The sequence below is a fragment of the Selaginella moellendorffii genome, unplaced genomic scaffold (genome assembly GCF_000143415.4).
Source record: "Selaginella moellendorffii unplaced genomic scaffold, v1.0 SELMOscaffold_22, whole genome shotgun sequence".
NCBI classification, from domain to species: domain Eukaryota; kingdom Viridiplantae; phylum Streptophyta; class Lycopodiopsida; order Selaginellales; family Selaginellaceae; genus Selaginella; species Selaginella moellendorffii.
Window position 1 is genome coordinate 1180801 of NW_003314283.1, and position 25563 is coordinate 1206363.

At 46.3% G+C, this 25563-nt stretch overlaps 5 protein-coding genes across 7 annotated transcripts; 2 read left to right on the forward strand and 3 right to left on the reverse strand.

The window, feature by feature from the left end:
- Positions 1-107: 107 nt before the first annotated feature.
- LOC112347532 (transcription factor MYB44-like) lies at positions 108-2090 on the reverse strand. Its single transcript, XM_024678566.1, has one exon. The coding sequence runs from the start codon at positions 1894-1896 to the stop codon at positions 418-420; it is 1479 nt and encodes a 492-aa protein (XP_024534334.1). The 5' UTR covers positions 1897-2090; the 3' UTR covers positions 108-417.
- A 5254-nt stretch (positions 2091-7344) lies between these two features.
- Positions 7345-10009, forward strand: LOC9642639 (putative membrane-bound O-acyltransferase C24H6.01c). Of its 2 annotated transcripts, XM_024678632.1 has the most exons (19): positions 7345-7452; positions 7511-7569; positions 7627-7808; positions 7867-7915; positions 7979-8082; positions 8134-8198; positions 8258-8334; positions 8388-8447; positions 8499-8612; positions 8664-8713; positions 8786-8834; positions 8888-8950; positions 8999-9108; positions 9174-9266; positions 9326-9407; positions 9453-9536; positions 9586-9661; positions 9718-9767; positions 9823-10009. In XM_024678632.1, exons 1-19 carry the CDS (start codon positions 7380-7382, stop codon positions 9871-9873), a joined length of 1491 nt encoding a protein of 496 aa, XP_024534400.1. In that variant the 5' UTR covers positions 7345-7379; the 3' UTR covers positions 9874-10009. The 2 variants fall into 2 exon arrangements, with proteins under 2 accessions (XP_024534400.1, XP_024534399.1); XM_024678631.1 differs by having other exon boundaries at positions 8664-8834.
- Positions 10010-12727: 2718 nt separating this feature from the next.
- LOC9642203 (MDIS1-interacting receptor like kinase 1) lies at positions 12728-17783 on the forward strand. Of its 2 annotated transcripts, XM_024678611.1 has the most exons (4): positions 12728-13160; positions 13641-14292; positions 14335-16677; positions 17204-17783. In XM_024678611.1, exons 2-4 carry the CDS (start codon positions 13983-13985, stop codon positions 17710-17712), a joined length of 3162 nt encoding a protein of 1053 aa, XP_024534379.1. In that variant the 5' UTR covers positions 12728-13160; positions 13641-13982; the 3' UTR covers positions 17713-17783. The 2 variants fall into 2 exon arrangements, with proteins under 2 accessions (XP_024534379.1, XP_024534378.1); XM_024678610.1 differs by having other exon boundaries at positions 13641-16677.
- A 1828-nt stretch (positions 17784-19611) lies between these two features.
- LOC9642204 (nuclear transcription factor Y subunit B-3) lies at positions 19612-20830 on the reverse strand. The gene is made up of 2 exons (XM_002973682.2): positions 20684-20830; positions 19612-20498 (listed from the first exon to the last, which is right to left on the reverse strand). The coding sequence occupies exon 2, from the start codon at positions 20423-20425 to the stop codon at positions 19823-19825; it is 603 nt and encodes a 200-aa protein (XP_002973728.1). The 5' UTR covers positions 20426-20498; positions 20684-20830; the 3' UTR covers positions 19612-19822.
- An 81-nt stretch (positions 20831-20911) lies between these two features.
- On the reverse strand, positions 20912-22739 carry LOC9642640 (U6 snRNA phosphodiesterase). The gene is made up of 6 exons (XM_002973683.2): positions 22259-22739; positions 22011-22091; positions 21690-21951; positions 21536-21632; positions 21410-21475; positions 20912-21340 (listed from the first exon to the last, which is right to left on the reverse strand). The coding sequence occupies exons 1-6, from the start codon at positions 22443-22445 to the stop codon at positions 21122-21124; spliced, it is 912 nt and encodes a 303-aa protein (XP_002973729.1). The 5' UTR covers positions 22446-22739; the 3' UTR covers positions 20912-21121.
- Positions 22740-25563: the final 2824 nt, after the last annotated feature.

The following is a 25563-nucleotide window of genomic DNA, read 5'->3' on the forward strand; positions in this document are numbered from 1 at the left end:
CCACGAAAATCTCCACCACCGATTCCTTGCCGGCACCGAAATCGTGAAACCCAAACATCGATCGATCGAAAGAGCTGCCCAAGAACCCTAAAATCACAGCACACGCGTTCTTGGATCTCCCCTGTTTCTATTCTTTCAAAAGTAGGTACCAGCACTGTAAGTACACTACATTGCTTTGGAAAATAAAGAGAGAAAAAAAAACCACAGTGATTCTTTCCTTGCTCGTCCTTTACATTGTGTTCTTTGGATCGGTCGATCGCTCCCTGTTTCGTTCTTGGCCCTCTCTCTCGATCGATCGATCGATCCAGAGGAGAAGAAGAAGAGTGTTGCTAGGAATTGTGATGAATCAAATCAAAACCACCAAAGCCCAGCCATGGATCATGCTCGCGGGCGCGCGCGCGCGAGACAGAGAGAGGCTCAGTGCCGCGTTGGAACGAACGCGAGGTGCTGGAGATGGTGGTGGTGGTGGTGGTGGTGTTGATGCGGGTGGATCGATCCACCGCCAAAGAAATCGTGCTGCTGGTGATGGCGCTGGAGCTGCGATGCTCGCGGATCAAACAATCCAAATTTCCCGGCCGCCAGCGCCGCCGCCACCGCGGTGGGCGACGATCCGGAGGAGCAAGACGAGAGCGGCGGCGAGGAGGCCGCCGCCGCCGCTACTCCCGCCGCCAGCGGCGATCCAGCGCCGCCACCGCTAGCGGCGGCGGCAGCGGCCGCCATGTAGCGCTGGACCTCCTTGGCTACCATGTCCTTCATCATCCCCAAGAGCCCATTGTTGCCACCATTGCCAGGAGGAGGAGAAGGAGCTCCTCCATCCAATCCTCCATCCAATCGCCCTTGCCGGGGCTGGAAGATCGGCGCGAGCGCTTGCGCCACCGCCGCCCGGATCGCGGCGCTCATCAATTCCACCGCGTCCTCGGCCCGGACGTAGCCGCTGGGCACGAACGCCGGGGCGGCATTCTGGAAGGAGGAAGGAGGAGGAGTGCTTGGCGGCGGCGGCGGAGGAGGAGCTGGAGCTCCAGGCTTGCTCGATTCCATGGTCGCCGCTGGGATTTGCCCCGGGAGAGAAAGGCTGAGCGATGTGAGTGGATCCGCCGCGCCGCCGGTGTTGGAGCTGGATTCCTCGCATGGATTGTAGCTGGCAAACGCGGACGCGCGGGGCAGGGGCTTGAAGATCCCATTGGCGGCAGCGGCGGCGGTGGTGGTGGTGGTGGCGGCGGTGGCGGTGGTGGTGGTGCTCGTGGTCGTGTTCTTGGGCGACAGCGCGTCCCCAAAATTCATCCTTTTCAAGCTCCGCGAATCCACCTCCCAATTGCTGCCATCCTCGTCGTCGTTGGACATGTCATTGCTGCTGCGCTTGAAGCTCGAGATCTCCTCCTCGTCGCTGTTCTTGACGAACTGGTGGATCTGGTGGTGCTGGCGATGATTGGCGTTCTCGTGCTCCATGCCGGCGGTGGCGGTGGCGGTAGCGTGGCTCTTCTCGCCACCGCTACCACCGCCACTGGCACAGCAGCGCCGCCGGAGAGTGGAGTTCCAGTGGTTCTTGATCGCGTTGTCTGTTCTTCCGGGCAAGAGGCGCGCGATGGTCGCCCACTTGTTCCCGTGCTGCGAATGCGCCTTGATGATGGTGGCGTCCTCGGCGGCGGTGAAGGGGCGGTGCTCCACCTGGGGGCTCAGCTGGTTGCACCACCGCAGCCGGCACGATTTGCCCGATCGCCCAGCAATCCCCTTGCTGATGAGCGACCAATTCCTCGCGCCATACTTGTCCACCAGCTTCTGGAGCGCCGCGTCCTCCTCGGGGCTCCACGGCCCCTTGATCCTGTCCAGCTCCTCCGCCGATGCTCCGCCACTCCCACCACCGCTCTTGCCAAGCGCCATCGTGCACATCGCTCGCATCTACGCAAATCTCCCCCGAAATACCGCTCGATTCAGCCGATGCGCGCCAAGAATCCCAGGATTCTTGCCCAGAACAATGGCGCCATTGATCGAATCGATCCGATCGAGCTGGAATCGTCGCTTGGATCGAGAGAGGAGAAGAGAGAAGAGGAGCGCTGCCCAAAAACCCTAAACTCAAGAACAAAAAGAGTGAAGCTCAAGGCACACACACACACCCTCTCTCTCTCGCCCCTACATATGGCCACAACGGCCAATGGCCATGGCCATAATAACCATAACGCAAACTCTAACCACCACTCCACATCATGCCATACATGCCATGGTCCCCCATGGCATCAGCAACCATGACGTCAGGCGCCCTCCATTTGCATACGCATACACAGTACTGCTGACTGGGCGCACGCGGCCGTACGCAGCCGCCAGAGCCCTACGTGTTGACGTGTCGCGCAGAGGCTGGAGAGGAATCGCCCGCTTGTGGCCCATGGCCACTCCCCTGTACGGCTCGGCCCACCAAACGGATAAGACCGGCCAGGGGTTAACGTCGGAAAACAGGCCCCAATTTTCCCGGCCGGCGAACTTGTCGCTTGGCCGCCAGCCGAGCCGGCTGCAGCCAATGCAGCCTGGATCGGCCGGTCGGCCGGTCGGGGGTGCCGGCAAAATTTCCCGGCCGCCGGGAACTTGATTTTTACTACTAACCTTCTATTTCTCTTTTCTCCCTTTTTTGTAACAACGGAACAATACAAATAACCGCTGTGCCACCCAGAGATGGGCTTCTTCTTGCTTTTGTTTGCCAATCATGAGCCTAGCTTCCGGAGACATCCTCCCACGCCATCAACATGTTGGAGATGGGTGACAAGGGAACCAAATGTAGGGCCGCCTCCTTTTCCTTTCGCGCTGGGGCCTCCCCTTTCCTCTTTCCTCCTGTGAGTGACAAAAACCACCACCACCACCACCACCACCAGACCTAGTGCCAAAACAAAGCCTCGCAAAAAACAATGCCCAAGATACCCCTGGCAAAGCAAGACCCCACGGCCAATCCCAATTTGCCCAGTTAGGGCAAAAGTATATTTGTTTATGGTTTCTCGGTTAAAGCCACTCCAGCCATGTTTGACAGAGACATGGATGCATCGAATGGGAAGAAAACCCTATTCTCTTTCACAACACACACTCCATCACCTCATTATCATAAGGAATCCTTCAACTCCACACTCTTCTCCAGAAGTAGTATTCAGTGAAAGAGCATCAAAAAGTTACCACCACCGGGATCGTGGCATCTGTCTGTACTGTGGCTGTACACATACATGATAGACCAGTAGTGTATAAACGAATCAATCTTATATTTATACCACTCGCGCCTTAAGATATGTGCCTACGTACCCCAGCTTTTGCCCAACCAAGCCAAAAGATTCCTGCCCCTCATTCATTTCGATCATTTTCAAGGGCTTTTCTTTTTCGCTCTCGCATCGCTTAGAGGGACCTGACCGGACCCGGTCAAAATATCAATCTAGAAGGCAAAAAAACTGTATCGCCTTTAGCTGCTCTGCTCCCTAGGAATGATGCAATCCATCTTTAATCGCCCAGAATCTTTTTTTAATTCCCTAAAGCTTTCCTCCACTTCGAAAGCCAAACCATGTTCCAATGTACAAACTATACAAAATCGTGAGATTAATTTCGTGACCCCGGCTTTAGTTTACGTGCAAGTTGCGCTACAAGCCAGCAATCATATCGCCGCTCTTTACTGGGATCCAGTAAGACAGGCTCGTGATTAGCGAGCGAGCGAGCGAGCGAGGGGATCAAAGGGAATCTTTTTTCTTTGTTTCACCGGTCAGTTCTTCGCTAGTGGTGTTAGGTCAATCAAGTGGTAAGACACCAAGCTGGCTCTAGCTTGCAATGCAAGCGAGGAAACAAAACAAAATGCCCCCTGCGACCTTGGGATCCAAACTCAAGCCATACAAAGCATATAAAATAAGGTGGTAACACGTGCAATGGCGATCGGGCATTTGCATGGCGCCCTAATTTGCAAACTCCAACAAGAGAAGAGAAAAATTTTGCCCGGTGCTCGCGCTGTGTCCGGCAGAATCAGACACAACCCACAAATGGTTAAAACTTAAAAGCAGCCCTAAAAAGCAACAGATTTAACGGCAAGCCGGTTAGCGATTTAACGTGCTAAAACGGTTTTTAAAACCGGGCGCCGGTTTTAACGGGCACAACTGGGGCCGGTCCAGCTAGAAATGCGGCCGCCCACGTGTCTAAATTGCCAGCCTGTGCGGCAGTTCACGTGAATAAAAAGTTAAATGCGCCACGCGTCCGGCCAACGGACGCTCCAGATGTGGAGAGCTAGCGGCACGTGGGCCGTTGGATCTGGGAGACAGCCTGGCCGTTAGAAGTGGGTGGTTTCGCTTTTTTTTTTTTTCTTTTTATCGCTTTCCACATGCCAGAAATGCGTTGACTGCGCCACTGACCGTGGACCTGCCCCAACTACTTCGCCTTTGGGGATTAAAAAACCAGTAGAAATGATTTTTTTCGGCCAGTCCGTGTACGGCGGAATGGGACATGCGTACGGCAACAAACGGGCCATAGTCCAATGGAACTTGGGTAACTTGGAACTCTGGAACTCCTGGCTGGCTCTGGATGTATGGGCCCTAGATTTTAAAACCACCTTTCGCGCGGTTTTAAAAAATTTATTTTGTCTCCCGATCTGATCTGCCAGATCCAAACCCAGTCGCTCCATCTCTCTCGAATTCTTGTTTTTCGACCAGGTGCACACTTGTCTGGTGTTTGTCTCCGCGAATTATCGAGGAAAGGGGAGAAAAGGGCTGGGCGAGCGCTTAAAGAAACGCTTCCCAGCAGCCCATTCCATCCACGGGAGGAACAGATCCCGGTAAGCATCAACTTACGTGTGTAGGAAAACGATCGATCGCGGGATCGATCTGGACAAAAATGGACGCCAAACCGAGACAAAGAGAGAGAGAGTAAGAGGAGAAAAAATAGAGGCCAATGCATACAATGCAGTGTTAGACTCACTAACTTACGTGGGGGAGATTTTTGTAGCTTTGTTATGGTCTTGGAGGTTGTTACTTGCAACAACTTTACTCGACCAGGAAAAAATTTTCGTTTGTGTCGGCCACCATCTCTCCTCGTATGTTGAAACAAATCTTTGGCGTGTTATAGGGTTCCACCACCACCTTTTCTTCCTTTCTAAAAACCCTAAAAGAGCGCATGCCCATTTTGTCGCCAAACATCACATTCACGTTTTATCCTTGCAGATCCGCCCAGATCGCGGAATCAATGGTTGGTTGGGTGGGCCAGAGAGGCATAAGCGCAAGCCTCAAGCCCTAGCATTTCGCGGAAGCTTCCTCCGCGTGGATCCAAGCTGGCGCTGACTTGACTTGACTGGCCTTGACGCCGCTGCCCGTCCAGGAACAGTGGACTGGTGGACTGGACCACAAACCTTTTCCTTATTTCTTGCTCCTCTCTCCGCGTAGCAGGGCTGTGGAGTAGCCAAAGAAAGTTATAGAGGTAGCGTCGTAGCTGCCAAGGGATGGAATGAAATCCAGTGGCAGTATCAGAAAAAGACGGTGGCGGGCGGGCGGGCGGGCAGTTGGTGGGTGGCGGTGACGTGCTCGTCCGCCCATTCCTTTGTGTGTGGGATGAGGTAAGATTTTGCGCATAAGGTGCGTGACGTCCACCTGTCTGTCCGTTTGATGCGATCCCCCTCGTCCGGCCGCCATAATTGAAGGACGGACGGATGGATCGATACAACAATGTTACAATAGCAACAGAAAAAAAAAAGAGGAAAGGAAAAAGAGAGAAAATAAAGTGAAAAAAAAGAAGTTGTGTTGATGAATTGAATCGAATTGAAGTGATGTAAGTTTTCCACAAGTTGATTGATTGATCGATTGCCTTCAACGACCAGGACAGCATGAGGCAACTTATAAACTTTCAGACAGGTGCAAATTTTTTTTTCAAAAGCTTAAAACCGGTGGAATGTTCCCATGGGATATGCTCGCAACAGGGCATGGGCATGGCCCATTGCCCATGATTGCTATGCCTATGATGTCAGCATGCATGACGTCATGTCATCCCGGCCATGGATGAGGACAATGCCATGCATAGAGGATAACAACACTGCATGGTGGCGTGGCGTGTTTCTGTCCAGTGATTGAAAATACACCCAGGCAGTAAATGTGTGTGTGACTTCTCCAGCTAATCAACAGCTGGGGTCCGTTAGTTCTTCTATATATTTTTCTACCGGCAAGTTAGTTTAACCTTCTACTTGGGTAAACCTTGTTTGTTTGTTTTGAAAAAAGCTCGCACGTCCGCGTCCGCGTGATTTAAGAATCGAATCGCTTGGCTTAGAAAATCTAGACATTGACTGATTATTTCTTAGCCCAAACACACAAGAGGCATGAAATGAAACTTGGTGGTGGAGGCCCCATTCTAATGTGAGGGGCAAAGGGGACATTCGAGCCATTGTTAAATTGGTCAGCTCACACGTCCAAAGCTCGCCACCTTTCTTTTTTACAAGGCTAGGGCTCCTCCTGTTAGTTTAAACCCCCGCATTTAAGCGAGTGTCGGTTGGGGAGCCAGTTGACAAAACAGAAAACCGAAAAAAGTGCGGGCGGGAAGGATGATGGGAAGTTTCGGTGCCTTTAAAATGTCTTCTTTTTTATCTTTTATACAAGGGCGTGTCACTTTCGTGATGAGAAACCAAGAGGGGGAGAAGTTCTTTGTCCAAATCTCACAGGCATCTTGATGACGTCCAACTATCATATCGATATCCCAACGCTCTTTAGCTGCGCGATTTCTTTCGTGGCGCTCTATCTTCTGGGATGAGATGAGATGATCCTTCCAATCTCCTCCTATAATTACGGCGATGTGAATATGGTCGTCAATCACGGCGCGAGAAATATCAACGATCCAGCTTGTCCCAGCCAAGATCAAGGGACCAAGGATTGAATGCTCGCCCCGGTCCAAATCACAATGAAAGTAAAGGGAAGGGGGAACGCCCTAGAAGAGTGCAAACAAAGGCGATTCGATGCTGATCTTGGAAGTTGACATGACTGGAAAGCTCCACACACACGAATTTGTAGCGGGCGAGGATCGAACCCACGACTTCTTTCTTGCGAGTGGTGTTAGGCGGGACACCTGGATAGGAAAACAGTTAAATTACCAACCCGACAGGCGACCAGACGCGGCTGCGAGACAGCCGTCCGATGGCTCCCTGTTAACGGTGGCAGTTAGATGTCTTTGCACGCAATTGACAACCAGATAAAGCCCGTACCGCGAATATCCCGCGAAGATATCGCGGACAACTGTGTCTAACTGCCGGCTATCTAGGAGCATCCAACGGCCTCAGCGCCACCACGCTTAAACAGAAGATCCGCTCCTACAATGGTGGTCAATAGCTTTGGTCAATGGTCATATATGGTCATATACAATGTAAAGTTAAAGAAGCGCCATTTTCACTCAAAACCCTAGGGATGGGGTTTCTCTACGCCTACGCGCTCGTCTTCTATGCGCTGTTCGTCTGGCGCTCGATCGATCTCTCCTCAGGTATATGCGATGAACGCGATCGATCCAAGCTCACAGATTTCGGGAAATGCGAGGGCAGGGAAGGAGGCTTGGGGTCTGCGGGGATTGAGAAGGGGCTGGATTTTGGAGCGCAATGTGGTAATCCAGAGTCTTTCCCCTTTTCGCGTTGTTCTTGCTGAAATCTTCTTGCTATAGGATCTGTCTGATGCGCAATGGCGGAATTTTCGAGCAAATCTCCCAGCCCTGACGATCGTCCTGGGAGGTTTCACGGTTTTAAGCTTGATCCTTACGCATGGTTTGAGGTTTGGAGGCAAAGGAATGTCGCGCTATTGGCTTGTAGTTTCGACCATCTTTCTGGCGTACATGCACGAATGCTGGTGAGTTTTTTGGTTCCTTCTCTTTGTCTCTCTTTTCTTATGAGCTTTCGAATGCCAGTATTGTATTTATAGTTGCTATAGCGGCTGGAAACTTCGCCCTCACAAAGGTCGTTTATTGCTCTTTTTCTTCGATCTTTTTTTCTCAAAGGTTGTGATCTCGTTTGTGCTAGATTGCAGGTGGAAGGTCCTTCTTTCCGATTCTTCTTTGGAGCTACAACTTGGCATTTCTCATACTAAATAGAGTCTACGAGGGCTACTCCTTTACGTCTCTTGGGTATGTTAGTGCTCGTTTTTCCTTGACTTGAATTTATCATTTCTTGCATAGAGAGGCTTTTGCAAGGCTTGACAAACATCGGGGTGCAATGCGGTGGCATATCAGTTTCAATTTTGGTATGAGAAGAGTTTCTTTTTTCCCTTCTATTTTTTTTATTCTAAATTCTCTATTTTAGTTATGCTACGAATGGTGAGCTTTGGCCTAGATTACCATTGGACTCGTTGTTGTCGACCGTCGGCTATTAATTGGGAGGTTTGTTTGCTCCTTGTTTGGGTTTCCTCTTCTCATGTTGTAAAACTTTTTAGAAGCACAACGCTACTTGCAGTGAGTGCCAAACTGGTAACCCGTGCTACCTCTCGCGTCAGGTAATGTTTTTGATGCAGCTTTTGAGCCAGCACTACTTACTGTAGCTTTAGGAGAAAGTCTTACCGGCAAATGCCTATGGCTTGACAGCGTACTTCAGCTATTTGTTCTATGCACCGCTCTACATCGCTGGCCCGGTTGTTAGCTTCAACTCGTTTTCTTCACAGGCAAGTTCTTTTCGCCCTTTGAGTTTTGATGTTTAAAGATCTCTAATGCAGATTGAGAATCCGCGGATAGGCTACAAGCAGGCTGGTGCCTACGGTATCAGGTGGCTTGCTTGCCTGCTACTTATGGAACTTATGACACACTATTTTTACTATAACGCATTTGCTACGAGCAGGGTTTGGCCAAAGCTGTCACCCGTGCAAATCTTTATCGTTGGCTATGGAGTAAGTGCGAGCAGTTTTTGTACGTTGTTGAGTAACTTTTGTTCTTTTTGCAGGTGCTCAACTTCATGTGGCTAAAGTTTCTTTTGATCTGGAGGTTCTTCCGATTCTGGGCCCTGGTATGACGTACTTTCTCGCTTGTGATGTGTTTTTAAGCTCTTTGATAGATGTCCGGTGTAGAGTCACCCGAAAACATGCTACGCTGTGTGAACAACTGCTATGACCTAGAGGGGTTTTGGAAGAGCTGGCATGCATCTTACAATCGCTGGCTCGTAAGGTGTGAAATTTGTCGTGCTTTCCCTTTCAAAACATCCTCGTAAACTTCTTTTCTTTTTGTTGAAGATATATTTACATTCCTCTTGGCGGCTCTAGATGGAAACTTCTCAACGTATGGATTATCTTCACGTTTGTTGCATTGTGGCACGACTTAGAATGGTAAGTAACAACCGAACTCTTTATCCTCATTAACGCTTGCTAACTTGTCGATACTACAGGAAACTTCTCTCCTGGGCCTGGATGACGTGTTTACTCTGGTTGCCAGAAGGCTTGATGAAGCTTTCTCTTCGCTTGAAACAGGTATCTTGTTTTTATTTCCGTTTTAGCGTGACACGAGTTTTTTAGATGCAAAAACTGCAAAAGAATTCGCCAGCGTTATTCACTGAAGGCTGTGCCATTGCCAGTGCCCTCAACATAACCGGCTTGATGGTATGAATCACTTTAGATTCATAGTTCTTACTAGTGCTGAGACTGGCAGATGGCAAACCTCATCGGATTCGTTGTTGGCCCGGCGGGATTTAAAGAGCTCATTAGTAAGCTCTTTGTGAAGCAAAGTATGCTCTCTCTATTTTCCTGTTTTTGGAATGGTTTTAACGAGACTGTTTTGCAGATGCTTGGCTTTGTCTCGGGATTTTCTTCTCTTTCTACGTGGGTGCCAAGGTGAGGATTGGAACGTTTTTTCTTCCTTTTCTCTTATTCTTCATGCATTGTGCAGCTTATGTTTCGAGTGAGGGAGGCCGAGGCTTATAAAGATAAAAAACGGTGACTATTTCGCTTTATCCTTTATCTAGACAACGCTTGGTTCGGGATAAACTTTCGAGCCAAGACGAAAAATGTTTCACCCCTCTGTATTCTCGACGGGAACCATCTGGAATATATGCCTTTTACATTTTTTTCGTTCGTATTTCAGTCAGATTATCAACCAACGCAAGCTGTTCAGTTACTTCTAACTTTCATGCAAGCAAATGCAGCAGCAAGTTCTTCACAGCCTGTCAATCAATGGACTTGTGAGTTTGCTTTCGATTTAGTTCTTAAGTCCTTGACAAAAATTTCTTTTTTCACAGGTGTTGAATTTGATGCATCGATTCTGGGCCCTGGTATGTGTAGCCTACTTTCTAGCTTCTGATGCGTTAAGTGCGGCATTGGTGTGTGTTGCGTGAACAACTGCTGCCAGTTTCAGCTCGTCAGGCATGAACTTTTATCACTTGCGATGCAACGCTATCACGAGTGGCTGTTGGTTGTAGATCTTTCGGCTGCTCTCAATAGAAACACGTTAACGTGTGGATGATTCTTTCGCATTGCGTCACGACTTGGAATGGTAAGTGAGAGCCAGACTCTTGCGTTCCTATCCAAGCTTGCTAACTTGTAAACACGACAGGACAGGTCGTGTCTACTCTGGTTGCCAGAAGGCTTTGATGAAGCAAGCTTGTTGGCTTCAAACAGGTAGCCTTTTTTCTTGCTCATAGTTTGACACACTTTGCAGATACAAAGTCTGCAAAAGTAGTGTGAATCACTTTCACTGATGGCCTTATCGGTTCTCGTTGTTGGCTCAGCGGGATCCAAAGCGACTCTCTTTCTGAGACAAACGTGCTCTTATTCTATCTCTCTGTTATTTAGTTTTGCTTGCTGGTTTACTGTTTTTTTTTCCTTTTTGGTCATCTCAAGCAAGACCGCGCTTTGTCCCGGTATTATTTCTCTCTTTCTACGTGGGAGCCAAGGTGACCATTCCTTTTCTAGCAGATGATATTTCTTTGTTCGCTCTTGGAATAACATTTGACGCATTGTCCAGCTTATGTTTCGAGTCAGGGAAGCCAAATGTCATAACGATAAAAAGTGGCGACTGCGGCTGGAAAGCTGGTTTGTTTCACATCCATTTATCCTTTGGTCTGTGACGAGATGATCGGTTTTTTTTTACTAGGAATCCACAACACTACCTTGGCTGGATTGCAAAGTTTTTGATCCAGAGAAAGATCGCGGGTCAAGTCAAGAGAAGAAAGAATCAAAGCTTTTGACAAAGAGAGTGAGGTACTTATCATCCGTGAGGAATTCTTTTCTCTTCCTTTTTTTTTTCTCAGTCCCATCAACAAGTTCTCGATGACGAATATGAAATCGCAAAGGTCTCATCGATTCTCCAAGTTCTTGGACCAGTCAAGCCATAAGAAATCTCCTTTCGGGTCACCAGGTGTGTTTCCACTTGAGTTTTTTAATGGCTCCCTTGACAATGATCCATGTCTCCGTGAATAAACTTTTGCTTGCTTGCTTTGTTTGAATCGAGCACCAAGATCTTGAGTGGAGTTGAATACAAGCGCCATTGTTTTAATATTCTTCCTCTCATCCTTACGTAGGTACTTGGTGGAGTAATCAAACGTTGAAAGCAATGATAAAAAGCTGGATAGTGGTACCCGAAATTTCTCGAGCATGGAGCCGGGGGAATCTTTTCGTTTCTTGACAAAGTGATTCTTTCTCTAGGCAGCAGGGAATGGAGCATCTCACGAACAAAGCCCTTAAAGCTGGGAAAAAAAGAAGGCCGGATTTAAGTATCAAAGCACTAGCGAGCGACCCTCTTTGCTTTTAGGCAGTGGTGTTTGAGGTCACCATGCAAGCAAAGCAAAAGTTGGCGAGATATTGGTAATCTACGCAAAAAGAAGGATCGGACTGGAACCCACACGCTATAAAGACAAAGCACGCTCAAGAAGAATGGAAGAATTCCATGCAACTAGAGGAAAGAATGGAAGTACTCATACCTATGGTTGCTGATCAAAGAAAGGTTTGGATGCGTCTATGAGGTTCCATCATCAGTTTTGATTGCCAGGCGTGCGCAAACATGTATTTGATATGGTTTCCAGTTTAATCTATTATTAATAAGAATATATAAACAGTTATATTAATAATTAAAAAAGTTGCATTAGATGTCAATCGCTTCTTAACATATTTGACGCGCTTCAGCTTTTGGAATGGAGCCCAGTGACAGTATAGCAAACGTATCCACGGCGTATAAAGAGGAAAGTCCTAGCCTAGCGTACTTTCTCTTTTCTCTGTCTGGATAATTTCTTTTTACTTACTAAATTATCATTAGTAATAACTAGAATAATTAAGTTTATCTCAGAGGCTTGTTTTATAGAATTTAGGTTTGAAAAACTGGCGGGAAAAGCAGCCGTTTAAATTGCTGGGGTTTTTGTTGCTCAAGAACCCTAATCGCGCCTGGGGACAAGACGTAAGATCGGCGAACAGCGAGCGCAGCAGCAGCGCCCTGGCTCTCTCTGGCGCTCGCATTAATCTAGTACTCGCACTGGTAAGCGCCTCGTTCGTCTCTTCTTGGCTTCTTGTTGGCCAATGGCTGTGTGCGATTCATACGGCTCCATTTGGTGGTACATATCTGATTCGCATTCAAATCGAGTCAAGTCCACCTCTTTTTTCCCCAGCGCCAGGCCTCCAGTGTGGAGCGAAATAGAAAGGCCATAGATTTGCTACGGGATTCCTTGTTTTCCCACCCCACCTCCTCGGTTCTCCAAGTTTTCTCCCAATTTTTTTTTCGCCCCCTTGCATGCTTTTATCTTTGTTTTTTTCGTGTTGGTGGAGCTCTGCCTGATTCTCTTAAGTATGAATCTCTCTTTTTCCTTTTTTTTTTTTTTCCTCTCTTCTCGTTGGTGTTGTTGCTAAGCGTGCTGTGGAGCCTGGTCTTGTTCTTTTGGTGCTGGTGGTGCTCTGATCCTTCTTTCCTTCTTTCGTTGCTTGCTTTCGTGGGTCTCTTCTATATATGTGTACATATCTCTGGCAAGGATAGGACTTGGCATCTTCCATATGTATGCGTCGTAGGACAGACCCAACATCTGGTGCAGAGCTGAGGAGTCCTTGCAAATGCACAGACGCGGGCAGTAGCGGCAGCAAACCAACTACCATACAAATATGCTGCGAGCGATGCGATGATATCAAAACAAAGAGGGGGAAAAATCCATCCAAAAAGCCTGGCTTCGGCAATTACAACCTCGCGAGCTGGACAGAGAAGGTGCCGCTTCATCTTCATACCATTTTGACATCAATCAGGCTCACCAGGTGTGTGTATGCTGCTCTAAGTATCTTTGCTCCTTTCGCTTCTCAACTTGGCTTGATTGTTGGTACTTGCATTACCCATTTTCGTAAGCTGTGGTGGGATTCTTTCTCGTAGTTACTGTCGGGGCTTTGCGTGTGATTGTTCCATCTTTTCTCGTTTTAGCTAAAGCTGTACAGGCGGCTTTCTCTGTGAGTGCTGTTTCTTTCCTTTAGTTTACTTTTTCGGTCTTTTGCGTCGTCACTTTGCGTAGCTCCTCTGGTACAGTATGGGGGCGCATTCTGCATAATTCTGTGCATCTTGTAGAGCTACTAGTAGTAGTAGTAGTAGTAGAAGGAAGTAGTAGTAGAAATCGTAGTCGAATGCTTTGCTGATACGATTCTTTCATACTAGTGCGTCTCTGCGTGTACTGTCTAGTAGCTATGACATTGAAATGGATGGCAGCAGCAATACGTACAAGGCTCTGATCCATTTTATCTTTTCAGTGAATCAGGAAGGGAGCGAGCGCTTGGCTACTGCTACTTATACTACGTTGTACAAGTCCTTAGAGCTTAACCAGGTTCCAGCGACTGTACACTGTAAACAAGCAACTTGGAGTTTCCCAGACTTACAAGAGGACGACGACTCTACTCACAGGGAAAACCAGGACTCGAGGGTATATCAGACGAGGACAAAGGTTTTGATGCTGCTGGGCTCGTAGTGGAAACAAGGCTTCTCAACAAGTCAAGTGGTGGTGGCACTGGAGGAGGTACCTTTTAGCTAAGCTAAGAAGGAGCTCTATACTCGGAAGAGGTAGAAGTCTAGAAGGCCGGAATTCGAGACAGGGCATGGGGACGAATACGAACTCGACGAGCATTACACCGGAAAAACGGAAGACAGAGCAGGGAATGCTCCGGACTTCAGCAGCTACGCTGGTGGTTTTGGCTCTCCTTCTCCTCCAACAGGCTCAACTTTCCTCTTCTCAAGCCTCTCAGGATGCTGTCAATCTCCTGGCATTGAAACTGGACATCGTGGATGGGCTGGGATATCTATCGGACTGGAAAGATTCTACGACAACGCCATGCAGCTGGACGGGTGTGACTTGCGACGACGAGCACCAGATATCCAGCTTGAATCTCGCCTCCATGAACCTGACAGGTAGAGTCAATGAAAACATTGGTCTGCTCAGCTCGCTTTCAGTGCTCAACCTCAGCGACAACTCCCTCAGCGGCGATCTTCCGCTGGCGATGACAAGCCTCACGAATCTCGACACCCTGGACATCAGTGAGAATCAATTCACCGGTCGTCTCACCAATGCGATTGCCAATTTACATCTCTTGACGTTCTTCTCGGCTCATGACAACAACTTCACGGGACCGCTGCCGTCGCAGATGGCTCGTCTGGTCGACTTGGAGCTGCTCGACTTGGCTGGAAGCTATTTCTCTGGGAGCATCCCTCCGGAGTATGGGAATCTGACCAAGCTCAAGACGCTCAAGCTCTCTGGGAACTTGCTCACTGGGGAGATACCGGCAGAGTTGGGGAACTTGGTAGAGTTGAACCACTTGGAACTTGGCTACAACAATTACAGCGGAGGAATTCCAAGAGAGTTTGGGAAGCTCGTCCAGCTCGAGTACCTGGATATGTCGCTGACAGGCCTCTCCGGAAGCATACCAGCAGAGATGGGAAACTTGGTCCAGTGCCACACCGTTTTTCTCTACAAGAACAGGCTCTCCGGGATTCTACCTCCAGAGATTGGCAACATGAGCGGACTTATGTCACTGGATATCTCGGACAATCAACTCAGCGGGCCAATTCCGGAAAGCTTCTCGAGGCTGGCCAGGCTCACTCTCCTCCATCTCATGATGAACAACTTAAACGGTTCCATTCCCGAGCAGCTGGGAGAGCTAGAAAATCTGGAGACTCTATCCGTGTGGAATAATCTCATCACCGGGACGATTCCTCCTCGACTCGGCCATACGAGGAGCTTGAGCTGGATCGACGTCTCGTCCAATCTTATATCGGGGGAGATCCCTCGCGGGATCTGCAAAGGTGGCTCTTTGATCAAGCTGGAGCTCTTCTCCAATTCTCTCACCGGTACCATCCCCGACATGACTAACTGTAAGTGGCTCTTTCGAGCTCGGTTCCACGACAACCATCTCTCGGGCCCGATACCAGCGGCATTCGGGGCCATGCCGAATCTCACGCGGCTGGAACTCTCCAAGAACTGGCTCAACGGAAGCATTCCGGAAGATATCTCGGCCGCTCCACGCCTGGCTTTCATCGACATCTCCAGCAACAGGCTGGAAGGCAGTATACCGCCGCGAGTGTGGAGCATACCGCAGCTGCAAGAGCTCCATGCAGCCGGGAACGCGCTCTCCGGGGAGCTCACCCCGTCTGTAGCCAATGCAACGAGAATGCTGGTGCTGGACCTGTCCGAGAACAAGCTCCAGGGGCCGATACCACCCGAGATCGTCTACTGCTCTAAGTTGGTCACGCTCAACCTCCGGAAGAACACGCTGAGCGGACAAATCCCGGTGGCTCTAGCTTTGCTCCCGGTCCTCTCCGTCTTGGACCTGTCGTGGAACTCTCTCCAAGGGAGAATCCCAGCACAGTTTTCGCAGTCCCGGAGCTTGGAGGACTTCAACGTCTCATACAATAGTTTGTCCGGACAGCTCCCGACGTCCGGACTATTCTCGTCTGCGAACCAGAGTGTCTTTGCCGGGAACCTCGGGCTGTGTGGAGGAATTCTTCCACCCTGCGGCTCAAGAGGGAGCTCCTCCAATTCAGCTGGTGCCTCGTCGAGAAGAACGGGACAGTGGCTCATGGCAATCTTCTTCGGGCTGTCATTCGTCATACTCTTGGTCGGAGTGAGGTATCTCCACAAGCGCTACGGATGGAACTTCCCGTGTGGATACCGGAGCAAGCATTGCGTCCGAGATTCGGCCGGTTCCTGCGAGTGGCCGTGGAAGATGACGGCCTTCCAGCGGCTGGGCTTCACGGTGGAGGAGCTTCTCGAGTGCATCCGTGACAAGAACATCATCGGCAAAGGCGGGATGGGGGTGGTGTACAAGGCCGAGATGGCGAGCGGCGAGGTGGTGGCGCTCAAGCAGCTTTGCAACAACAAAGAGAGCTACTACACCGACCAGGGGTTCCTGTCCGAGGTGAAAGTTCTGGGGGGGATAAGGCACAGGAACATCGTCCGGCTGCTGGGATACTGCTCCAATCACCACACCGACATGCTGCTCTACGAGTACATGCCGAATGGAAGCTTGAGTGATCTTCTCCACGGACAGAAGAACTCTTCCAGCCTCTTGGCGGACTGGGTTGCGAGGTACAACATCGCAATGGGAGTGGCGCAGGGGCTGGCTTACTTGCACCACGACTGCTTCCCTCACGTCATAATTCACAGGGATGTCAAGTCGAGCAACATTCTCCTGGATCACAACATGGACGCCAGAGTTGCGGACTTTGGTCTTGCAAAGCTGATCGAGGCGCGAGAATCCATGTCCGTTGTTGCTGGCTCGTATGGTTACATCGCTCCAGGTATGAGCTACTCGTTCCTTGGTTTGTTTGTTTGCTCATTCCTAGCTTGTTTGTTTGCTCATTCCTCCAGACAGTTTTTAGATCTGCTTAGATGAAAACAAATGCTTGAGTAGCTCTCACTTGTTTCCTTCTTCTTTTCTATTTGGTTTTTCTATCGCTCTGCTACTCGTTCGTCTATTTATTCATTCACGCTTGTATCTTTTTTCTTTATTTTTTCTTTTCTTCCGTGATAGATATCGGTCATTCATTGCTTGAAAGAGTTGGTTCTGCTTTCCTGTTGGTTTGTACCAGGCCTTTTTTTTCGGCCTTGTAATAATCTATATGCACTCTTTGCGATAGGATATGTTTGCTTGAGAGGTCTTGCTGTTTGGCTGCTTGTCCTGTTGGTTTCTTACAGGCTTTTTTCTTCCTTGTGCTTACGTTCCAGGCTTTTCTTTGTTTTACGTGCATGTTTTGGTCGTGGGTTGCAACTTTGTTCGTTTCACTCGATCTAAAAGTCGAAAACTTTGGGTTTTTGTGATTCCAGAGTACGCGTACACGATGAAAGTGAGAGAGAAAGGTGACATATACAGCTACGGCGTGGTGCTGCTGGAGCTCCTCACTGGCAAGCGGCCAATCGAGCCAGAGTTTGGAGAAGGCAGCAACATCGTCGACTGGGTCCACTCCAAGCTGCGAAAGGGGCGGCTGGTGGAAGTTCTCGACTGGAGCATTGGCGGCTGTGAGAGCGTCCGTGAGGAGATGCTGCTGGTGCTCAGAGTGGCGATGCTGTGCACAAGCAGGGCCCCTCGCGACAGGCCAACGATGCGAGACGTGGTGTCCATGCTCATCGAGGCGCAGCCCAGGAGAAAGCAACTCAGCGCCATCTCTAGCAGCAAAGCTAGCAGTGGCAAGAGGAGGAGCAATGATCAAGACGATGACGAAGAGGCTAAAGAAAAGGAGGAGCAAGAGGAGGAAAGCTCACAGCAGCAGCAAAAGAAGAAGAATAAGAAGATGAAGAAGCACGAACTGGAAGAACTCCAAGAATCTCTATCATAGTTATAAATAACATTAATATTGAATGCAACAATGTTATGATAATCGATAAGGCAAAGTAATGTATTTCATTCCAGCTTCCACAAAAATGAGAAGGAAAATTTGCAAGTGTATCTAGCCTTACCGCTAAAATGCTGCCAGGTACCTCGGGACAATAACAACACAGCTAATACGTCCTTGCTTCTCACAATCCCCCAACTAGGCAGCAAGAAAGAAGGCATCTTGGCATACCCATCCAATCCTCACAGCACAATTGGTGGCGAAATCCATCTCCCCATGGCATACCAAACACTCTTGGATTCCAATAGCAATGCATGTGAGGTTGTGATGTCCAGTTATTTTCATCAATTTGTCTTGAGAGAATAGAAAGCAACACCACCACGTACATACTCTTGTTAATAGCCGTGCTAATTGATATCATTTTTCTTCACTGATTAAGATCATGAGAGAAATGTTGGAAATTCTCCATTGCTCTCTATTATTGCTGCCGATCACACAGCATATGTGATATAATACATGTTTTTGAAGTCTTGCATTGCCCAATTGGAGGCATGAGACTACAATGCTGAAGCATTATACCAAGATTCATGTTTTGTTTGTTATGCTAACAAATTTTCATGTTTAGAGAACTATCTCATATCTCATATCCCTCTACTTTGGCCAGTGCCAATATATACAAAAAGAAACAGAAAGAAACACTAAAGCAGCACTCTTTTAGTTTTCATAATTCTTCATAACAATTTTGCTCCTTTCACCCTCCTCTCCACTACTTTTTTAAACTCTATTTTAACTATAACCTCTTCAGTTTTTTTCTCATTAAAAAAAGGTATGATAAATAAGTCCACTTCATTTCACATATTCTTATTTTTCAATACATAGAAGTCAAAATAAAATATAAAGAGCAACATAACTCTACTTCCTTTGGGATTGTGATATTTAAGCTAGTGTATAGATATTCAAATTTGGCATGATGGGATATATGGTTTTTTTCAATGCTTACAACCCTTTATTGAGTATAATGTTAAGTTGGACAAGCAAAAGTGGCAAAGAATGTATTTATTCAAAATTGAAGACTAAAGGGACCAAAGAGTGATAAGGTTTTCAATTTAAAGCTATTATTGAAGCCATAATTATTTTCAGGATTACTAGTCTTCTCATTAAGTTTTTATATTTTTAAATGGAAATATACATACTTTCTATAATTGTTATTTATAAACCAGACTTAAATGAAAGTAATTTTAGCCATAATATTCTGGTTTTGAACATAGGATAGGATACAACTTTCCATGTCTGATTAGGGCAAATAGGAACCTTTTATTGAATATTTCTATATTTAGAATTCACAATGATAATTTGTATAGTTCTATTACAATAAAGCTTCACTAAGAAAAAAACTATTGTGGATTCTAGAAATTGCAGTCTTTCTTATCAATTATTTTCAGTTGAAAAAGAAAAATTAATCCATCCTTAATGACATTTGTAGGTATATATAAATGAATATTATATGGAGAATAAATTTAAATTTTAGTATTTATTTTGTATTTCACTTACGTACAAATCATTGTTATTCTCCAAGAATAAGTACTCGCTTATTCTATAAAATGGTGTAAAGAATATATATTAGGTTAAAAGTAAAAATTAATAATTGCCACTATAAAAGTAATTTTATTAAAAAATTGTTTATTTAAAAGAACACATCATAGATTAGATTTTAATTAATAGTTATTAAGATAACCTAAAGTATAAAAGAAATTATAGATATTTATATTTTTAATTATATAAAACTCAAATTGTGGAATAATGATTATTAAAACAAGTAATATGGATATTTTTAATTAGAATTTGTTATTTATAAAAACTTATAAATTTATTGTACAATTTAACTAATTTAATATACTTACCAAAATCCAAATAATACTTATTTTCCTAGGCATAAGTAATGTTTACATCTGTCTTTTCATTACAAAGAAGAGATGGCATAGCCCCTGCATGGAAGAACAAGCAATTTTAATGCTAAAACTCTTCCTTTTCTCACCTTCCTTTCTTTTGTTCCTCAAGTCCCTCTCCTTCCCCTTTGTTTTCTTTCATTTCCTCTTTGATTCGCTCTTCTTCTTCATCGTGGCTGCCCCGCAGCACTACTCCCGCCTTGCATCCAGTAAGATTGCTGGCTGCTCCCACCATACCTGGACGACGATCCTCCAGGCGCATAGCCTTGTGATTGCTGCTGCTGCTGGATCAGCGATCCCATTGCCATCATCCCACCACCACCATTTTGATTCTGAAACTGCTGGAAATCACCACCACCACCACCAGCGCCACCACCACCACCACCTTGCTGCTTCACGTTGGCCTTCTCTCCCTCAGTCTCTCGATACCTCTGGAGATAGAGCTTGAGTGGATCGATGTAGTCCTCGAATCCCAGCGTCCCCATCGCCCAGAGGAGATCATCGCCATTGATGGTCTTGCGCTTCTCGCGCTTGCACTTGTCCGAGGCCTCGCCGGTGATGAAGCTGATAAACTCGGACACGCACTCCTGGACGGTCTCCTTGGCGTCCTTGGAGATCTTGGCATTGCCGGGCAGGACCTTCTTCATGATCCGGCTCACGTTGGCGATGGGGAGGAATCGCTCCTGCTCTTTCACCGAGGAGTAATTCCCCCCACCGGATTCGTTGTCCGAGTGTGGGCTGCTCTCCGGCGTGCCTGGGTAATCCGCCATGGCGCTGCGCTACAATCCTTCTCCTCCTCCCTCCGCGGATCGCTGGATGGAGGGATGGACAATCGACGCTCCCCTGACACGAAATTCCGAGAGAAATCAGCGCAAAGAAGAAAAAGGAGCTGGGATTTCTGGAAGATCTCCCTCTACGGTCTCTCACGAGCCCTAATTCCCCGGCAGAGAGAAGAATGCGCGCTTGACTCAATCCAATCCAAGCCAATCCCATGCTCCAATTCCAAGAGAGATTGCTCTCCTTCTTACCTAGATAGCGATGGCGATGGGAGAATCCCGCACCGCCAGCTCCTCGCCGCTCGATCGCACCGGCACCGCCGCCACCCAGCGCCGCCGCCGCCACATTCTTGCTCCTCTTCGCCACGCCGATACCTAGAAGCAACGAAAAGGAGGAAAGAACACACCACCAAATGTGGAACAAGATAGAAAGAAAGAAAGAAGAAAAAAATTAACTTTTTTTTTTCTGGAGTCAAAAAAAATTGGGAGGATTTATCTATTCATCGCCTGCCTGGATAAAAAGAAAAGATGAAAACGTGTCGCCGGTTCGATTCCCACCAAGCCCTCTTTTCTCTCTTTTCTCTTCTCTCACACCAACGTTTGTGTTCTTAGTTTGTTCTTCGTGTTCTTCGATTGTTCTTCGTGAATCCTGGATGGATTTTTTTCCTCTTTTTTTGTTCTTGCTTGGGCTCATGTGTGCGAGGCGGTTGATGCGACCCAAATCGGATACAGCTGCTGCCCGACTTTGCAATCCACCCTCCCAAACAGGAAGGACCACAAAACGTTGACGATGCCGGTGCCATAGTCCATGCTGTTGCCACAGAGCTCGTTTAGCTCGTCGGCAACGCGCTGAGCGTCACTGGACACGTCGCCTAATGCCCACGCTAGTGATATGTGAGGCCGAGGAGTCTGCCAAAGGAAAGAGAAACGGAGAAGAAATCCTCAAAACCAAACGAAGATGGAAAAGCAAAGGCTTACATCGTAGAATGGTGGGAGGCCGTGGAGCTTGTAAGCCTCAGTAACCAGCGCTATTTGCCTGCGAATCTACAACCACAAAGCAAATGAAACTGTCAAGAGAAACGAAACCAAACGAGGACACCTTACGTCGGATAATCCTCCAGACACAACTTCCAATCCGAGAAACGTTCTCGATCGATCATCGTTCAAGTAAATCTCCCATCTCCCAAACTCGATCCAGAACCTAGCTAAACGTGCAATGTCAGCGAAAAGAAACCGTGAGAAAACAAAGCTAACTCACCGTTTCTGGCTTTCAAACTTGTGTCTCAGCAGGGGGATGAGCGTGTCAATCTGGTGGACTCTAATCGGGACTGTTCTCGAGAGACTGATGTGGAACTCTTTGGCGAGCTGTATGCCGGAGTCGGCGTTTGAGCGAGAAGTTGTGTCTCTGCGCTTGAAACTCACGACAATGTCGTCGTCCATCCCACGCAACTGGGGCATCATACTCGATGCTTTACCAAGTAGTGACTCCAAGACATTCCGTGCTCCAAGCGTGACAGGAACTAGAAATCAAGAACACTACAACTTAGATATGGATATAAGAACAGATCACACAGCTTACCAGGAATGTTTACGTAGGATGGAAAATTCCCTTCGACATGTGGGAATGTGCGTTTTCGTCCAGCATGACTGGGTGGTATCACTGCAAGAAGAAAACAATGGTAAGAACACCGAAAAAAAAAAAGGCATAAGCGAGAAGAAGAAAAATACAATGCTAAGAACAAGAAGCTCTTTTGGAAAGAAAAAAAGTACGAGCGAAACGAAATGAAGAAGAACAAAGATCAAAGGAGCTCTTTTCCAGAGACTTACGAGCATCTGGAATTTGGTCCAGCTCCGATGGAGGTGGCGGCAACGGGTTAAGGTTGTAGATCGAGTAGCGCGCCTTGGTGCGTACTTTTTGCTTTCTCTTTGGAGGGCTGCTGGCGGTGGAAAATCGAGAATCGTCCGTGTCGGAGCCCGACGGAGATGTGTTGTAGAACATTTGTATTTCTTCCATGACCCTCTAGCAAAAATCGAAAATCCCTCTCTGTCCAACTATTTCCACTCCTCGTCCATGGCATTATCCCTCATTTCACCTTGGCAAAGTGCCTCATCGGTGGAAAGACCATAAACCCTGTACCTTGCGGGAGAGTGGTGCCCCTAGAATCACTGCGCGGCTAAATCTGTGGCGCCATACCTGGGGCAACGAGGGCGCCACGTGGCGCCCGTTGTCGATCGTGTTTCCCGGAGCGCGATTGTGACGGATCAGCCTCTCCTCCGCTCAAGGGACGCAATGCTTGGAAAACGAAAGGAGGAGGAACCCTAAAATTGCCAAAAATGTAACATTTGCTAAGGAAAACGCCTTAATATTTTATTGTCGTTTGAACTAATTATGTATACAAATCCATCATCGTCCACAGAAAGTGTTGTTGATTTACATGTTGGACAATTAAAATTTATAAACCATATTTCTATATCTCGAAAATCCTTTATAGTTAATTTTCCAGTCTCTAAAAGCAACCAACAGTCAATACCTTTGTTAGAAGTCCCATTTTCCCATAAAACATGTATTCTTTTCCAAGTTATAGCTAGATTACAATTTTGCTTTAGATTTAATTCATATTCTCCATTTGGAGAAATTAAAGTATTAGAATTCAGTAGATAAGATCCAAAATCATGTTTTTCACCACTCACAAGTGAAGATCTGTAAATCCAACAGTTATTAACAGCTGTATTTATAGGATTTATATTTTTCACCATGATAAAATTGTTAGTATTCTTAGATCCATATTTTCTAGCATTTAGTAGTTTATATTTGATGCCCACATAGTTTAAAGTAGCAATCATAAAACCATAGTTTCCTACTCGAGCTTCTCTTAAAACATCAAGTAGAAGCTCAGTAAGTTTTCCAATAATTTCTTCCCCTGATGCTCCTCCTCCTGTTCCTGTTTGAGCTAAATTACACATTCCACCAGGCCTTTTACTATAAATCCAGATGGTAACTTCAATAACTTTATCTGATAAGTAAAGATAATCAGTCCAAGTAAATGCATTATAGTATTTATATGTTTCTTCTATTTGTGTGTCCATGAGCTTTACTAAGGATTTTCCAATTTCATTAATATCATTTTTAGTAATAAAATTGTAAAGTGAAATAGCATCCCAATTTACATCATCTTGAATGGTCAGATTTTTTAATTGGGAAAATATTATGAGAAGAGTAGAAATCCTCACCCTCATAAGAAAATAAGACATTAAGTTCCTAATGAAATAATTATCTTAAGGAACAAAGCCACATTTCATCAATTATGTCACCAAAAGCTGTCGTTGGTGTAGAACACGACTTGGTTGCGTATTTTTTGCTTTCTCTTTGGAGGGCTGCTGGCGGTGGAAAAATCGAGATTCGTCCATGTAAGAGCCCAATGGAGACGTGTTGTACAACATTCTCTAGCAATAATCAAAGAATCCCTCTGTGTCCAACTATTCCTCATTTGCCTTGGCAGGTACCTCATCGGTGAGAAAGACTATAAACCCTGTACATTGAATCACTGCGCAGCTAAATCTGCGGCACCTGGGGCCACGCCATGGTACCTGTTGTCAATTTTGTTTCTCAGAGCGTGATTGAGCCTATAGGAAACAGATTGACGTGGTAGTTGAGGTGGGCAAAACTCAACCACATGGCAGATTCTAGGAACTTTTCAAATTAATGGGAGAATCATGAGACTAAATGCTCCACTAACAAAGTATGGAGGTGGCAGAAATCCATAGTAGCAACATAGAAGATATGAGTTCAAGAGCAGCCAAAGCAAGAGAAAGAAGAAGAGAGGAGCCAAGTTGGACATCTTTGTTATGCCATGTGAGTTAGAAAACTTAGATTGTTGCACTCACCCCTTGGCAAAAGTTGGCAGTCCAACAAATTTGTGTTAATTTTGATAGTTAAGATTCTGTTTTGGATTCTTTATAATCTTTTGAAGATGTTACATAGCAAGTGGGAATTCTTTCCTAAGGTAAGAGGATGGTTCTTGAAGGTATGCGAGGCAAACTTAGAAGAGCATGTTGGGAAGAGCTCCAATAGCAAAATCTCAAGGTGGCACTACTGATGCATGGCCTTAAGAGGTGAGTGGAAGTTGTCCCAAAGCCAGTGGACAAGCAACACTAGAGGAGTTCACAATTTAGCTATCTGAGAATCTTAAGGGGAATTTAAATCTTTCTTACAACTCCTGGATGAGAACAGGGATTCTCTTCTACATCCAAATACCATGCCCAATAAATATTAACTTACAACATGCCACTAGAAGGTTTGGCATCAAGAATGGTTATCTATTTGATGTGAAATAAGGTGGTGATAGTGGTTTGGAGGTTGACCTAAAGGTCTTCACCCTTTAGTGATCTATCAAGATAGCAATATTCCCTAAGAAAGGAATCTAAGTGGAAAAGAAACATCAGGAAGTCAAGGTTGGAAAAAATTTACAAGGCTAAAGACTAATAAATGAGGAGCATTCTTTTTAATATAATTCAAAACCAGGTACCCAAGTATTTCATTATGAGGAGGATATATATGTTCCAATGGTGTATAACTCCATGTTTGGACCAATAATTCACAAGTAAGAGTCTTTTGGGGGTATAGAGGATCTAAATTTTTGCAAGATTCCTCAATTTTGGGAAAACTCAAGTTTCCCATGTTTAAAAGCGATGATTTAATAGATGAGAACCAAGACTAGTTGTTTACTCTCTTTACAACCAAAGAAATGAATGAATGGTTCATATATACTATGATTCTATAGGAAGGATCTACTATATCTATTGGTCTTGCTTGAGTTTAATGGAATATAAACAAGGATGAGTTCTTATTCCATCTTGGAGAATATGAGCTTGGTTTGGAGAATGATAGACAATTTTATAGATCAAATTATATTCAATCTAGGTTGATTAGTAAGTATAGAGTTAAAAATTTCTTTTCCACAAAGTTGAAAAGAATATAGTGCAAGAGTTAATATACTTAAGCCAATAAAGAGTATATAGAATTAAAAGTAATTATAGTGCATGTGATTATGGGATGAGATTTCAATATACTATCAACATGGATCCTTAGAACTTGGGAAATAAATGAGGATAAAATAGCCACTAAGGTTTGT